The sequence below is a fragment of the Raphanus sativus genome, chromosome 1 (assembly GCF_000801105.2).
Source record: "Raphanus sativus cultivar WK10039 chromosome 1, ASM80110v3, whole genome shotgun sequence".
Lineage (NCBI taxonomy): Eukaryota > Viridiplantae > Streptophyta > Magnoliopsida > Brassicales > Brassicaceae > Raphanus > Raphanus sativus.
In genome coordinates this window covers 19,287,913-19,303,800 of record NC_079511.1, presented here as the reverse complement: position 1 = coordinate 19,303,800, position 15,888 = coordinate 19,287,913, and the positions used below count along the sequence as shown (strand labels likewise).

Below are 15,888 nucleotides of genomic sequence, written 5' to 3'. Positions count from 1 at the left end.
CTCTTGGAGCTTCATAATTCATGTTTTCCTCACTTGAATATACTTCATTGATATTAGGCTCATGTTTAGGAGTGATTGATCCTTCACCAATCACATACTGTTTTGGGAGCGATTCTTCATAAGAATCAATATCGTATCCACTGGAGCTTGAGTCTGAGAAGTGCTTGATGTTGACGATCGGTGGTGTAGATGAGGGCTGAGTCTCTTGTTGAGGAACTGGCTGATGCTCCGCTATTTCGGTGGTTTTGACAAGATTATCTAGCAAATTAGACATCGAAAATTCGATGATGCCGATATATTTTCCTTTGTTGTCTACTGACTCGTGACTGGATGACGACGTAAGAGTTGGCCTTTTTGGTGGGTTGACTTGAAATTCAGCTTCTTTGTGCTTTCTTGATTTTGATCGGGTTTGTTTTGGCTTTTCGTTGAAGATTGAAAATGAGCCATATCTTGATGTAAAGGCTTCGTCGGAGGATAGAAAGCCAGGCAGTGGCGATCTCATCTTTGGTGATTGTTAGCCCGAAAGGAATCCTGGAGAGTATGATCCTTGGTACATCGGTAAATCTGTCGATGTACTCCCTAAAGGGTTAAAGTAAGAGTCTTTCTATCGTTGGTTGTAGATTAGACTCTCTAAACTTCGTTGGAGGTCTTTTAACTGATTTTTTAGGCTAGCTGTTTCTGCTTCTTTGCTTCGAAATTGAGTCGTGTTGATCATCATGTGTTTCGCCATTGTCATCATTTCCTGATGGAGATTGCTGAGTCGGCCGTGTATCTCTGTTATTGAGTTTTGAAGGCTAAGATGCCTTTTGTTAACTCCTTCAGTCAGCTGATCAACCTTTTGGTTTATTGCTTATAACAGGTAATTCTGAGCAAGAGAATTTTCCGTTTGCCAGTTTAGAACTTTTTCTGCTTGGCTAAGCTGGGTTGGTCAAGAAGAACCTATTGTTGTAGAAAGGATTTTTGGTGTGTGAGCGACGTCGTATTTGATGAAATCTTCTGGTGGAGGGAAGTCGTCTGGGCTGATCATCAGTAAGTCTTGTTCTGGTTCTTTTTTTACGTTGAAGTATTCGACTATAAAGTCGTAGTTGTCATCACCTAGCGGACCGACAGAAGAATCTCCTTCGAGATATCTTTTGTATAGAGGTCCTTCTTCTTTCTTCTTCGCCTTCGTTTTTCATCGTCGGATTCGTAGCTCCAGAAAGCGTCTGAACAAGATGCGCAGTTGCAGATGTCAAAGCAGCAATGTCCATCTTCATTTATGAAAGGATAGACTATTTTTCCGTCTTTGTCGATTCGACAGGGCCTGGGTATATCTTGTTTTTGGGCTGGGCCGTAGAAGTCTCTTTCGTCTACCTCGATAGCAAATTGAGTGAATAATTGCCTTCTGAATGATGAAGATCTTGGTTTTTCGAATTTGATCTCCGTCGTGCCATCTTTACGTGAATGAAAGCTAACGTCCGAGGATTGTATGGGCGATTGAGTGGCTTGATGAAGCTTTTCATAACTTGTCACCCAAGATTCTGGTAATCGACGTATCAATTCTTTGCGTGATATCTGGCGAGGAATTTGTATTGAATTTGGTGCCTGAGACGTTGATGTGAATTCGAGATACAGGGCTTCATCAGATGAAGGTAATACAAGATCAAGGGCGTGATCTTGAATTCGGTAGACAATCTGGTGATGTAAGGTGGCTGCGACACTCTTTTCTTGCATAGGTGCTCCAATAAGTTGTAGTTGTACTTTGAGCGTCTTCAATAGGTTCGGATCTTGTAACGAAACGTTAAAGTTTGGAAACAGTGTTACGAATACTGTCCTGCATTTAATGTCGTTTGGACTATTCCGATACATGCTTGTTGATATGACTTTAATCGGGAGTCGATTAAAGCTATCTTAGCAATGACTGGTAGACCTTTTCTGGTGTGTAAGGTCAAACCAATTCTTACTACACCGAAGTGGAAATGGGTGTAGTCTTGTTGCTGCCATAATCTGGGTAGGTGCTCCAGAATGTTCAATGATATGAACTGTTCTTCTTTAGTGGCTGGGACTTGCCAAGATGAGAACTTGCTGGATTGAACATACTCCATAACTTTTTGGTTAGAGGATGGTTTTATGAGTTCACAAACGCCTTTAACAGAGAAGGCGCTAGGTTTTTTTTGCAAAGTATTCATATGGGTTTACTAAAGGAAGGATTGTTTCTCGTAACTGGTCACCCGGAATATACTCGATTTCATAAAGGAAGTTTATAGTGGAAAAGGAAGAAGAAGAGCGGCTTTTGTTTTTTGGAAGAGTGGAGATTGCGAACTGGAAATAGATTGAAGAAGGTTGTAAAGTAGACATCATTAAGAGGGTTGTTTTCCAGAACACTCAAAATATTCATTAATAAATAAAGATTATATCAGCCAAAACTCAAGAGGAAGGCTCTAATACCATAATAACAACTGTTCTTAAAACCGATCTTATCATGTTGACAAAGTCTTGTTGACGGACGAGCTCGGTGATTTTCCAAGTATTGGGAGCGATTTAGGTACTACCAAACCCTTTCGATCAAGTTCAACCACTGTTAGAATAATCACCTCTCCAAAATGTTTATTAAACCTTATATAATGTTTTTCTAAGCGATTATTGATGGCGTGACTAAGATAATTACTAAGATTTTTCTCGTTTTCTTCAATTTTTTGTTATTACCTCTGAAATAAATTTTGTATAGTTCCATAGTCTAAAGTTTGTACCAAGTGCCAAATGGGGAAAAGATTACCGAAATCTCCCTCTCCCAAATGAATACTCAGCTCAAATGCTTTTTCCCCAATTTTGCAAAGACAAATGTTTTTTGACCAAAAGAAACTAGTGATGGAAAACCAAAGAAGGAAAAAGACAAAAAAACAGTAAGAATTCGGAAAATAAAAGATAGCCAAAGATATCTTGGAGAATCCGAGCTGGCAAATCCATTTTCATCATCATGTGGATGATAGTAGGTCTGGACACGGATCGGATATTCGGGTTTTTAAAGGTATTTGTGATTTGCTTCGAATGTTACGGATATCTGATTTTTCGATTTGCTTTGCTTCGGAAAAATACGGATATTCGGAAAAACGGATATCCGGAAAATAAATAGATATTTGCGGATATTCGCAGATACTTACGGATCTCTCATTTGTTTTGATTAATACAAATAATCTTAAAAATTTGATACAAATTTGTTTTGTAAAATATATTTTTGCATGGTATAAAAGATAAAAATTAAAAGAAGTAGTGAATCTTCATATTTTGTAAATTTTTAAACTTAGTTAAAATTATAATAACACAAAACTTAAGAAAAAATTATAATTGTCATAAATATTTTCTCTTCCTTTTATGTAATACTTTTATATAAGTAAAATTATATAATTTTATACATTTAAAACTTTAAATATAATCAAAATATACATGTATTTATATATTGACGGATCGGATCGGATATTCGCTTCCCAAAATTTTAATATTTGTGATTTGCTTCAATTTTGACGGATATTGAATTTTAGTATTTGCTTTGCTTCGAAAGCTTACGGATATTCGGAATTTTCGGATCGAATAGCAACGGATAACGAATCGAATCAAATTTAACGGATAAAATGCCCAGCCCTAGATGATAGTACTGCCACATGTATATCTTCATTGGCAACGATTGTACACGTGTCATCTGTCAGGAGGTTTGCTGAGATCGCGAAGAACTCGCTTCTCTTATCAACAAAAAAATCCTCAAATTAATAAAAAGAAAAAATCCCTTTCTCTAATCTCTTTGTCTATTGTCTTCTTTCTTTCTTTCTTTCTTTCCGGTGACGACGCCATGAACGCCGCCGTGTTTACTTCTTCTGCTTTATCTCTACCAATCTCCTTCTGTAAAACTAGATCATCTCAACTCACCAGAAAGAAGGTAAACTTTACTTAAATTCTGTTTTTGGTTTTTGTTTGTGGCATAGAAAAAAAGGTTTCATTAATTGTTCGTTTTCAGGTAGTGAAAGGAGAGTTCAGGGTTTTTGCTGTGTTCGGGGAAGATAGTGGATTAGTTGAGAAGAAGAGTCAATGGGGACATTTGTTTGATGTGGAGGATCCTAGATCGAAAACTCCTCCTTATAAAGGCAAGTTGATGGATGTAAACCAAGCTCTTGAAGTGGCTAGGTTTGATATTCAATACTTGGATTGGCGTGCTCGTCAAGATCTTCTTACCATCATGCTCCTTCACGACAAGGTTTGTTTCTCACTTTTGATTATTATTATCTACCTTGACCTCTTTTGACTCTGTCTAGTTTGCAAGGTTGCGTTCTCGAGTTTATGAAACGAAAGAGAGGGCCGTCTCAATTAAATTTTGGACCCTGTTCAAAAAATTTATAGATATTTTTAACAATGTAATGAAATAGTTTTAAATATCCATATATATGTATTAAATATTTTTTTTAAAACATTATATCCTTTAGATTTAGATATATGTCTTAAAATCAAAGTTGTAGTCTATAAATTATATATATATATATTTTAAAAATTTCGACTGCTCCACTTGCACATGCTGTTAGACGACCCTGAAAGAGACTATATGCTATAATCATTCCTAGGCTAGATATAGTATTCGTATATAGTTAAAGTTGTCGAATCTTGTTAGTTCACTGATTTGTATTGTGATGGTATGTTAGGTCGTTGATGTACTGAATCCTCTAGCTCGTGAGTACAAGTCTATTGGTACTGTGAAGAAAGAACTAGCTGGATTGCAGGAAGAACTAGCGAAAGCACACCAACAGGTTCGTTCTTAAGAATATGCTTATGCCATGAGTTTTTTTTTTTTTTATAATCAAACTTATACTAACTCTTAATTAGTCAAAACCGAAAACAGGTTCATATATCAGAAGCAAGGGTTTCAAGCGCTTTAGAAAAGTTAGCTCACATGGAAGAATTGGTTAATGATAGGTTGTTACCAGTTAGAGTTGCGACAGAATCAGATAGACCTTCTTCTTCGTATTCAACCTCTGTCCAGGACATAGACAGAGAAAAGACAAACATTGGTGGGAAGAGCTTGAATGTTTCTGGTCCGGTTCAGCCTTATAGTCCACACTTGAAGAACTTTTGGTATCCCGTTGCTTTCACTGCAGATCTTAAGCATGACACCATGGTATGTATTAAAAACGTTCTTTCTTTTCTTTCCCTTTTATTACAAAAAATCTAATGGAATGATATTATTGTGTGTCAAGGTACCAATTGACTGCTTTGAGCAACCATGGGTCATCTTTAGAGGAGAAGATGGGAAACCAGGGTGTGTACGAAACACATGTGCACATAGAGCGTGTCCTCTTGATCTTGGCTCTGTGAACAATGGTCGTATCCAATGTCCTTACCACGGTTAGTAACTCAATTCTCTTTACTATTTGTTGATTTTTTAAACCAATTCTATTAGCATCTTAGGATCAAGTGTGATCTTATAGGATGGGAGTACTCAACTGATGGAAAGTGTACCAAGATGCCATCTACAAAGCTCTTGAATGTGAAGATAAAATCGATACCCTGCCTTGAACAAGACGGTATGGTCTGGGTTTGGCCCGGTGATGAGCCACCTTCACCTACACTTCCATCTTTACAACCTCCATCAGGGTTTGTAATTCATGCAGAGGTAATAAGTCTTTACCTTTCCAAGAAGTAGCTCCAATCATTTCATACATCATTATCTCATTTCTTCTCTGAATAACTATCAGCTTGTAATGGACCTCCCAGTGGAACACGGATTGCTATTAGATAATCTCTTGGATCTTGCGCATGCTCCATTCACTCACACTTCTACTTTTGCAAAAGGCTGGAGTGTCCCAAGGTTTGCTTCTAAATCTCATTACACTGTTTCAGTATTGACATGACTCTCTCTCTGTTTTTTTTTTAAGCCTTTTCTCTGTTTCTTGTAGCTTGGTAAAGTTCTTAACACCATCTTCAGGTCTTCAAGGATACTGGGATCCGTATCCAATCGATATGGAGTTTAAACCGCCTTGTATCGTGTTATCGACAATCGGGATCTCAAAACCAGGGAAGCTAGAAGGAAAGAGCACTGAGCAGTGTGCAACACATCTTCATCAACTCCATGTTTGTTTACCTTCTTCAAGAAACAAGACAAGACTTCTATACCGAATGTCACTGGACTTTGCACCAATATTGAAGAATCTTCCATTCATGGAACATCTCTGGAGACATTTCGCTGAACAGGTAAAAGTAAAGAAATAAATGAATTGAATATCGATCAGCTTGATGGTATGATATCTGATGTTTTATCTGTTTTTTTTCTTGCAGGTCTTAAATGAAGATCTACGGTTGGTTTTGGGACAGCAAGAAAGGATGTTGAATGGTGCAAATATATGGAACTTACCTGTTGCTTATGACAAGCTTGGAGTTCGGTATAGACTCTGGAGGAACGCTGTAGATCGTGGTGATGATAAATTACCTTTCTCAGGCTAACTCTTGTTGAAGAAATCTAATGCTCGAGTGACGTGGATGGAAAGTTTTATTCACCAGCGACTTTACAAGAAAGTGTTGGGTTCGTTCTCGCTGCAGAAAAGCTTGGCTGAATAAACGATGATGGAGTCTGGTGGAGACAATGAAACCATAACAAATATCCATTGTAAATCAAAAAGGATATATATTTTTGGTTCACCTAAGTCGTAAATTGTTATCCATTTTTCCTGTGTACAGTTGATTTAGTATTGAGTCATTGAATATCAGACATCAGAACAAGAGTGAAAACTGCATAGAAGACAAACTTAACCGTTCCCCTTGTTCTATCTCAAAAAAAAAAAAGACTCGATGAATCCAACAAGACAAACTTAACCATTCCCCTTGTTCCCGTCCTTCTCTCCCTCACTTCTTCCCTGTATTCTGGTTATTGCTTCTCGAAATGAAATTCTCGACTTGCATCGTTAAACCACTATCTTGTACATGTAACATGATCTACAACTATGCAGATGCCATAATCGGTGCTACCCATTTTAAAATTATTTATGGTTAACTCCAAAACCTTTTTTTTTTTGCTAATTATATTGAATTTATGATTTTTTTAGCTATTGAATTTGTGATGTTCCCTAACTATACATTTGAGCCATAGCCATTTTGTGTAATATAGTATTGATAGAATATGATAGCATTACACCATTCATATAAACATTTAATATAAATATTTAAATTAGAATAAAATGTGTGTACATGATTTATTTTATTTTTTCTTATCTCTATAATTTTAGATTTCAAAAATAATTCTAATCATTTTTTACACTGATTTTTAATTTACATATTTATAAATTAGAAGACAATTATTTATTAGAAGTTTCACTCCAATTTTATTTTATGTGTAAAAATTTAAATTGTAGATCTTAAATTTATGATGTGAAGCTATAGCTTTAATTTTTAAGGAATAACGAGAGTTTGACCCGTGTACCCGCACGGGTATTTATTTTTCGTTCTTATATATTCTAATTTTGATAATGTTGTCAACTTGATTCTTGTGTTCATGTTGTAGATTAATATGTTATTTTCTTTTTATATTTGTATCATGTGCAATGCGCTTAGCTTCCAAATTATTAGAAATTTTGTTTTCACGTTTCAGAGACATTAATTCAATTATTTTGATATATTAAACAGCAAAAATGTAAACATTAAAGATTTAGATATACTTTTAAGTTTTATTAAATTACATTCCAAAGATTTTGATTTAAATATATATATATATATATATATATATATATATAAAGTTCATATCTGATTTTTTAACTTTTTTAATAAATACATGTCTAAAGTTGGACATACACACCGACAGAGCTATTTATTTTAATTTATAAAAATCATTATTATCTTATAAACCATTGGTAATTACTGGATTTTATTAACTGTGATCAAACAATATTAGATTATTGTTTGATTTTATCGTATTGAATGTATTTATATCACAAACAAATGATTACTAATACATTCAAATATTTATTATTGTTTTTGTTTCTACCAGTTTATATTGTTTTTAAACCCTAATATTTAAAAGGGTAATTCTCTCAATATCATTTTTAAGTTTTTATCACCAAAATGTCTTCAAAGAAAAAAAAAATGATTAAAAGACGTTTAAGAGAATAAAGGAGGTAAAAAAAAACTCTTCTATCCAGTGGTTTTTAATATATAAATCTAAATTAATATAGAAAATTTCTCTATTTTAAATGTTAAAATTAGTTATTATATCTATACTATAAATGTACAACTTATTTTTTGACAAAAGTTTATGTTCAACATTTATTAAATATTAAAAGGAGTCATATTGATTTTATATATTAATATGTGTATGAAATATTTTTTATTTCGTATAAAACAGCTAGTAATACAAAATTTTATTCGAAACTTTTCGTTTATGTCAAATTTATGTTACTCATATACAAAATTATAATATTTTTTCAATTTAATTAGTTATTGTGAGTAATCACACATATGATCTACGTGATCTATATATTTGGATAATAATAATGGCAAAGTAGTTTATTTTGATGAGAATAAATTATTAGTCATGTTTTAGATTAACATGACAATATAGTTTTAATAATAGCGAAATATATGGCAAGTTAATAAATATGTTTTTGATTTATATGTCAATGTAGTTAATTAAAGCGAAATATATGTTAGAGAATTACGTTTTGGATTTGTATGGAAAGATAATAAATATTATTTGGGTATGTGTTATATTTAATTAGATAATATTTAATTAAAAGGAGTGGTATGCTATTGTATTTTTGTGTAACTCTAAGGGTTAAGTACTATTTGTACTTCAGTTTTAATATATTAGACTAGATCTTGACCCGCCCGACCGGGCGAATATTTATTTTATGTTTTTAGTTTTTTAAATATTAAACGTATTTCTAATATTTAAATATAAATTTATATTAAAAATAATATTTACAGTTATAATAAAAATTAAAATTAAAATTTTAATAAAATATTCTGATATAAATTTTAAATTTCATAATTAAAATAATATAGAGGTGGATCATAATTTTTCCAATTCAAAAATCTTAGCATCTCTCAAAAATAAAGAATTTTTTTTATAAATACATAAAATATATAAAAATATTTATTTCTATGAAATAAATTTGTTAAAAAAAAAAAAGAATCTTGCGCTGTTTTTGTTTATTTCTAAAGCTTGACCCGTGACCGTATAAATATTTCTTTCATTTTAAATTTTTCTTTGTACTAATGGTATACTATATATATATATATATATATATATATTTCTAAATTAAAATGTATTACATAATTGTTAATATAATATTTTAATAATATATAAAAATATTATATTAATAAATATAATAATATATGAATAAATTATTTTATATTTTATTTATATGTTATATAAATTGATTATGATTTGTGCTTTTTTATTTTATAATTTATTTCTAATAAATATTATGAATATGATATGTTAATACGAAATATATTAGAAAATATATTTTGGTTAAGATTTTATTTAGGAAATTTATTGTTTAAATTAGGAAAATACATTAAATACTTAAATATATTTTTTAAATTAGGAAATACAACTATATTTAAATATATCTTTCATTTAATACCTTAGTGGCATGGCAATGTAAATATAGCAGAAAACTAATGGTTAATCTAATTTTGTACTTCAGTTTTAGTAGATTAGATTATCAATATACACAGTAAAATAGCGTTGACTTAATAGTCTAGATAGAATAACGTTGACAGGAGAAACAAGTTTTCTGTTCTAGAAAAGGAAAATTTATCGCTCTCTAGTTGAGCATGTTAACAGATATTTTCTTTGGTATTCAGCTTTTATCGCTCTCTAGTTGGCGATTTCCGGCAAAATATTAATCGGTCTGAACTTTCCTATTCAGCTGATTCTCTTTCCCTCGTGTGTGAGTGGACTTCAATTATCGGCCCTTGTGCTACGGTCCTTTTCCTTCAGCTTTTATTGCTTCTTCCCTTTTCTGTTTCAAACCCGCATCTTTCCCTCCTCAGTCTTTCCTTTTCCTATTCAAATATTTCCCTTCTGAGTATTAATGATTTATTTCTTTCCTTTTCAACATGATTTCGCAAAAAAAATTGTGTCTGAATTTAGCCCTATGATTAGAACTTTCACGTCCATTACGCTAGACCTTTTACCCAAAGTTCTAACTCTGCTCCCTACCTCCGCCGCCGTCTCTTCCTGCTCCGCTGCTTCAATTGCTGATTTGTTACACAAAGCGATTGCTGCTATGTCAATCCAAGATGAAGAGCCATTGGTACTCCCACTACAAGAAATATGAGTATTGGTAGCAGTTCACGGTAGCACAAATTCACTAACTGCTACCAATAATAACAAAATCGGATCAGAATTCTATTGTAGCATTAAATTTACGCTAAGATAGAATTTCATTAATCCAAAAGGCAGAAATCACTATCAACGCTGAAAAAAAACTATTTTGGAGCCGACACTTAGCCAATTTTTTGGTTTTCTTTTATTTCCCACCAAAAAAACAACAATTCCCTTTTCATTAGGGTTCTTATCATTCGTCTCTGTCACCTCCTCGAGTCTCATCCCTGCGTTTCCCCTTTGTTCGATCTCGAGCTCCGACCACCACTCTGTGGTCCCCACCCGCCCGCAATCGAACACGGTGGCGCCTCTTGTCCACTCTCTCCGCCGTGTCTCTGCTCATCAATCCGCCGTGCTCTGCTTCACACCGCAACAGTCTCGCCGTCTTCGTCACGTCGGAGCTCTCATCCATCGTCCATCTCTGAGTCCGTGACCAAACCACAACACGATATCAGCTGCTCCAAATCAAGCTTCTCTGGTCCGTCTTGTTTCTTTGTCGTCACCGGAATCATGCCACACTGTCGGGATAGAAGTGCAGAAAGCAACAATGGTGATCTTTAAACTATTTGCAAATATGGTCCTTCATCTTTGTAGAGTTTTGTTTTTGCCCCAAGCCTTTACCATGTGCCAGTGAAAGGTAGAAACGAATCTAAAGAAGTCGATTTGATTTCTTTGGACTATGTGCAAATATTGTGATTTATGCGTGTTTGTTTGTCTCTTTCTTTATAACTCGACACTAGTTTGGTTAGTGGTCTCCGGGAAATTGCAGAAGAAATGGCCGCTTTTGCTTTTCTTTTTTTTTTCTGGTTTGCTTGCTTAATCTCTCTGTTCTTCATGAATTTTATATAGCCACAGAGAAACTGAATGAAATCTTTCAAGAGTGAAATCTCTCTGTTGCTTGCTTAATCTCTCTGTTCTTCGTGAGTTTTCAACTATGGTTCCTTCTACATATTTAACGTCGAAGAATATGTTGAATAGACATGGATGTTGAATAGACATGGGACAAACTCTGATTTTTTCTTAACACGTGTGGGGAAGCTACGGCTGAGGCGGTGAAGCCGAAGGAGTAGAGACTGAAGTTTAATTATAGTCTTTTTTTTTGACATTTTCTGCAGGAAACCTTGTGAGTTCAGGACAATGGTGGTAACAGATGCTGAAGGTCATCTCTTGGGGAGATTAATTGTGGAACTTTACTGCAAAGTTGTAGGTAAATCTCTCAGCCATCTCCTTTTTCTACAGAGGATTGCAGGGCTTTTACTCATTCTTGTGTGGCATGAGTATTGTAAGTTTTGTTTTTCTAATTGATATGTATCTATTGTGGGTGATTTATGTGTGTTTGTTTATTCTGTTGTTGCAGCCGAATGAGCAGTCTTCTTGAACAACTGTGGCAACAAAAAAAGAGAGAGTAAGAGAGTTCTCTAATGTGCAATCACAAATTGAGAAGATATCCGGAGAGATTGCTGGTGGTTTCTGTAATGAGGTTCCTATATCCTTAGCAATTTTAAAACAACTAAGATCAATGAAGTTAAAACTTATAATTAGAGATACATGATGCAGAGTTCGTGAAGACATGCGAGAGAGGTGGAAAGACTTGATGTGTGTTTTATAAAATTAATGAATAGAATTGTGAGTTTAAGATTTTTTGTTATATTAGTATGGTCTTTGTAGAAAGTGAAATGTGATTGATTATATGATTAACTGTAATCGATTATATTTGAGGTCAGTTCATGGACTTGGAACAAACCAATGTTAAAAATTATGATACTTTTGTTTCAAGCAAATGTAAAATGAATAAATAAAAGAAACGTTAAAAATGTTATAATGTTAAAATCGGCTACCATTTTGTAAAAAAAAAATATATATATAAAAATTGTTCTTCTGTACTGTGTAATTTAAAAAAAAAAATCATAACCCTAAACCCTAAATATACCCTAAACATAAACTTTCCAATTCAATATTTTCATTATATAACTTTAATCTTAAATTTAAATTCAAAATTTAATCACTTAAAAATATAATCTCAAATTTAAACTCTAAACCTCAAACACTAAATCTTAAATTTACACCATGAACCCCAAACTTAAACCAAGCATACAAGTCATAAATCTAATTTTTTCAAACTTATAATATAAATTTTAAACTTAAACTCCAAATATATTCTAAAACTCAAACATATACTTAACTATAAATCCTAACCCTAGCCACATACCTCATGTTAACTTATATCATAAAACATTCACTCTTAGTTTTTAATTAAGTATTTATTTGTATCATATTAACCTATATTTTAAAATACAAATTGTTTATTTGTATTTTTTAAATTTTAAAAGAGAAAAACATAACCCTATCATTTATAGACCTTAAATCTGAAATAAATTTTAAACCCTATATTGAAACCCCAAACCCCAAACTCAAGCCATACACACAAAGTCATTAATCTAATTTAGTATTTTTAACATCAGTTCTTAAATTTTCAAGATCCTAATTCTATTATAACTTTTTTAATTATACTTTAATTGAAAATTGTAAACTTAATTTAATTTTAAAAACAGTATAACAAAGAAGAAAAAAACATAAAAAAAGAAAAAAGCATTGACCAAGAGGGAGAATGATAAGGATAACTAATAGATCAATCTCACCGTTGATTGATCTCAATCTAACAGATATAACTAATAGAGTTTTTTTATTATTTTAACTACAGATCGACCAATAGTATACAAGCACGGAGATCAGCCTCTCTTCTAACCACAACCGTTGATTATTCTAAATCTAACGGACAAGAATTCATAAGGTGTAAATATGTGTTTGTTTCTCTCTCCTCTTGCCCCGTCATTCTTCTCTTTCACATTTTCTCTGCTATGTCTCTTTGTCTCTTCTCTCTACGCCTTAAACAAAATCTGTCTAAACCACCATCTCGATGAATCTGGAATGATGAGTTTGCTTGCCAGATCTTGTTTCCGAGCTGTTTCCTTTTTGCGTATCTCTCTGTTTAGTTTGTATTGAAGAACGATGGATTGGCTACAGAGAAGAGTAAGTAAAAAGTCTCCCCCTTTTTAATTATAAAAAAATATTTCATCTGATTTAAGATACTGTTATCATTTTGTTCAGACGGTGAAAATGAAACACGAGATCAAAGGAATGATGATTCAGAAAGCAAAGGCTAGTTATCCTCTCCAGCATCTCTCTTTCTCTCTTGCACTCTCGTTCTCTCTCTCTCTCTCTCTACTCTGATTCTGATTTTGTTTATCTGCTCTTAGTTAATGAAGGTGGAGGAGGCTGAAGAAGCTTGAAGGTGGTGGTCTCGGCATCAACAGTGGTAGTCTCGGCGTCGACAATGGTGGCTGAGTGCGGTGGAGGAGATTGAAGAAGCTTTCTGTGGTGGTCGTGGCTGGTGGTATGGGCGTCAACAAGGAGTGCGGCGGAGATGAAGAAGAACGTGGTTTAGTTAGGGCTAGTTAGGTTTAGTTAGGGTTGGTTAATAAACCGGGTTTCTATGTAAACCGGTTTTTGTAATAAACCGATATCATTTTGTAAACCAAAATTTCAATAATAAATAATTTTATTCTCAACCAAATTTATTAGAATTTAATTTTAATTTTAAATTTGGATTAATATTAATTTATAATTTTAATTAATAATTAATAATTTAAATATATAAATGATAATGAATAATATAACATTATATCTATGTCATTATAATATAATTTACAGCACTATAAAAACGTCATGAAAAAATATATTATGGCACTAAACGAATGCTATAAAAAGAATAATCAATAGTAGATAATTAACGCTATAATATGTCTATCTAGCGTAGCACACGAAAAACGCTACGATAGAGAGGGGGTCTACTATAGCTGCGGCTGTCATAGCGTAAGTGTTTTCGCTACTAAAACGATACAATAGCGTTTCTACGGCGCTACTAATGTTGATATTTCTTGTAGTGTCCCTGACGAACCCGAGTTCACTGTTGTTGATGTCAATGAAACGAGTCTACTTGGATGTCTGTTTAACCCTGACTGTCAATCCATGGCTGGTATGATCGGTCTCATGCCCACAACTTGGAGAGTCTATGGAAGAGTTAGAGGGATCGCTCTGTCTCGAGACCGTTTTCAGTTTATCTTTCAGAGGGAGGAAGATCTGGTGACAGTACTTAATGATCGTCCTTGGTCCTATAACCATTGGGCTCTGGCTCTAGAGAGATGGAATGCGTCTCCTCCTGAAGACTTTTTGAGCACGATGGGGGTCTGGATCCATATCAAGAACATCCCATTGATCCACTTTACCACTGGAACGATGTACAAGTTTGCTTCTGAGATCGGTAAAGTGGAGATGATTGCGTATGATCCTAAAATCTCTCACACTAAGGAGTATGTAAGAGCAAAGATCACATTTCATGTGGATAACCCTGCTAAGGCTTCCAGGAAGTTGTCTCTGAAATCTGGTGGTGAGGCTCTCATTGAGTTTGAATACGAGAGAATCCACAAGCGTTGCTTCCATTGCTTGCGTATCACGCATGAAAAAATTCGGTGCCCTCTGTTAAGGAAAGGTTACCAATTGAATCGGGGAACAGCTAGCAGTTCAGTGACGCCCCCTGCACAACCAACAAGTCCAACTCCGCTGCTGAAGAATAGAGTGGAAGCGCTGGAGGCTCCTCCTGGTTTTCCACCGATGTTTCCTGAACTTTCAAAAGCAGATCAACAGATGGCTATGCTCTATATCTCTCACTCTGATGAGACTGAACGCAATGCGAGAATTGTCAGAGTGAAACAGGGCATTGAAAAAAATGCAAGAGAATCCTCCATCCGCTTAACGAGAATCACTAATGAGATTGACAAGGGGAAAGGTCATGTATTTCAATACCCTGAGAGTCCTCCTGCACTCGAAGGAAATGGGAAGCGATCACGTGCGGAACACGTCTTCCGTTTGAAAGATGTAGAAGAGGAAGCGGAGTCTTCTGCAAGTTTCTGTGATACTCTTTCTGCTCCAGCTGCTGTTTCGACGGGTTTTCAGCTTGGCCCCTCTTCGGAGGGGCGTGCTTCCGGAAACTTAAGCGTTGGAAAGAGCCAGAGGAAACGACCTCAGTCTTGGAAGAGGAAACTAAACCCCAAGTGAGTGGCCTCTGCAGCAAGACCAGAAGAAGAAAAAGAGGAGATGAATGCTGCAAATGGTGCAAAGAGGAAGCAGGTTGGCTCAGCCTCTGCTTCAGACAACAAAACCCCAAATGTTTCAAGAAATTCGGTGGCTTCTATATTGAAGCCGCTGCAGTCATCATGAGTATATTTTGCTGGAACTTTCAAGGAGCAGGAAGCTCTGAGACAGAACAACAACTCCGGGTATTCAGACAAAAGTTATTCCCGGATTTTTTATTTCTTATGGAAACTAAGCAAAAGTATAGTCACATGGAAGGGTTAAGGCAACGTTTGGGTTACAGTCAGATGGTTACGGTGGAGCCTGTTGGATTAAGTGGAGGGCTTGCTGTGATGTGGAAAGATAGTTACTCTGTTTCGGTTCTGTCTGCAGATAAGAGGATCATTTACATGGAG

General features: G+C 34.4%; 2 protein-coding genes and 1 long non-coding RNA gene across 3 annotated transcripts; all 3 read left to right on the top strand.

Annotated features, from left to right (window-relative positions):
• Window positions 1-3,749: 3,749 nt before the first annotated feature.
• Window positions 3,750-6,722, top strand: LOC108854699 (chlorophyllide a oxygenase, chloroplastic). Its single transcript, XM_018628360.2, has 9 exons — window positions 3,750-3,910; window positions 3,989-4,225; window positions 4,665-4,769; window positions 4,862-5,137; window positions 5,217-5,364; window positions 5,448-5,632; window positions 5,715-5,827; window positions 5,916-6,210; window positions 6,295-6,722. The coding sequence occupies exons 1-9, from the start codon at window positions 3,824-3,826 to the stop codon at window positions 6,457-6,459; spliced, it is 1,611 nt and encodes a 536-aa protein (XP_018483862.1). The 5' UTR covers window positions 3,750-3,823; the 3' UTR covers window positions 6,460-6,722.
• A 3,154-nt stretch (window positions 6,723-9,876) lies between these two features.
• LOC108855282 (uncharacterized) lies at window positions 9,877-12,106 on the top strand. The gene is made up of 3 exons (XR_008944885.1): window positions 9,877-10,979; window positions 11,458-11,549; window positions 11,700-12,106. It is a non-coding gene; the product is annotated as an uncharacterized LOC108855282 (long non-coding RNA).
• A 2,265-nt stretch (window positions 12,107-14,371) lies between these two features.
• On the top strand, window positions 14,372-15,457 carry LOC108847107 (uncharacterized). Its single transcript, XM_018620299.1, has one exon. The coding sequence runs from the start codon at window positions 14,372-14,374 to the stop codon at window positions 15,455-15,457; it is 1,086 nt and encodes a 361-aa protein (XP_018475801.1).
• Window positions 15,458-15,888: the final 431 nt, after the last annotated feature.

Bases quoted from the DNA above. Each gene is read 5' to 3' on its own strand.
- LOC108854699 (XM_018628360.2), top strand. From the start codon at position 3,824: ATGAACGCCGCCGTGTTTACTTCTTCTGCTTTATCTCTACCAATCTCC. The intron at 5,365-5,447 runs GTTAGTAACTCA...GTGATCTTATAG, and splicing joins TATCCAATGTCCTTACCACG to GATGGGAGTACTCAACTGAT. The intron at 6,211-6,294 runs GTAAAAGTAAAG...TTTTTCTTGCAG, and splicing joins GGAGACATTTCGCTGAACAG to GTCTTAAATGAAGATCTACG.
- LOC108847107 (XM_018620299.1), top strand. From the start codon at position 14,372: ATGGCTGGTATGATCGGTCTCATGCCCACAACTTGGAGAGTCTATGGA.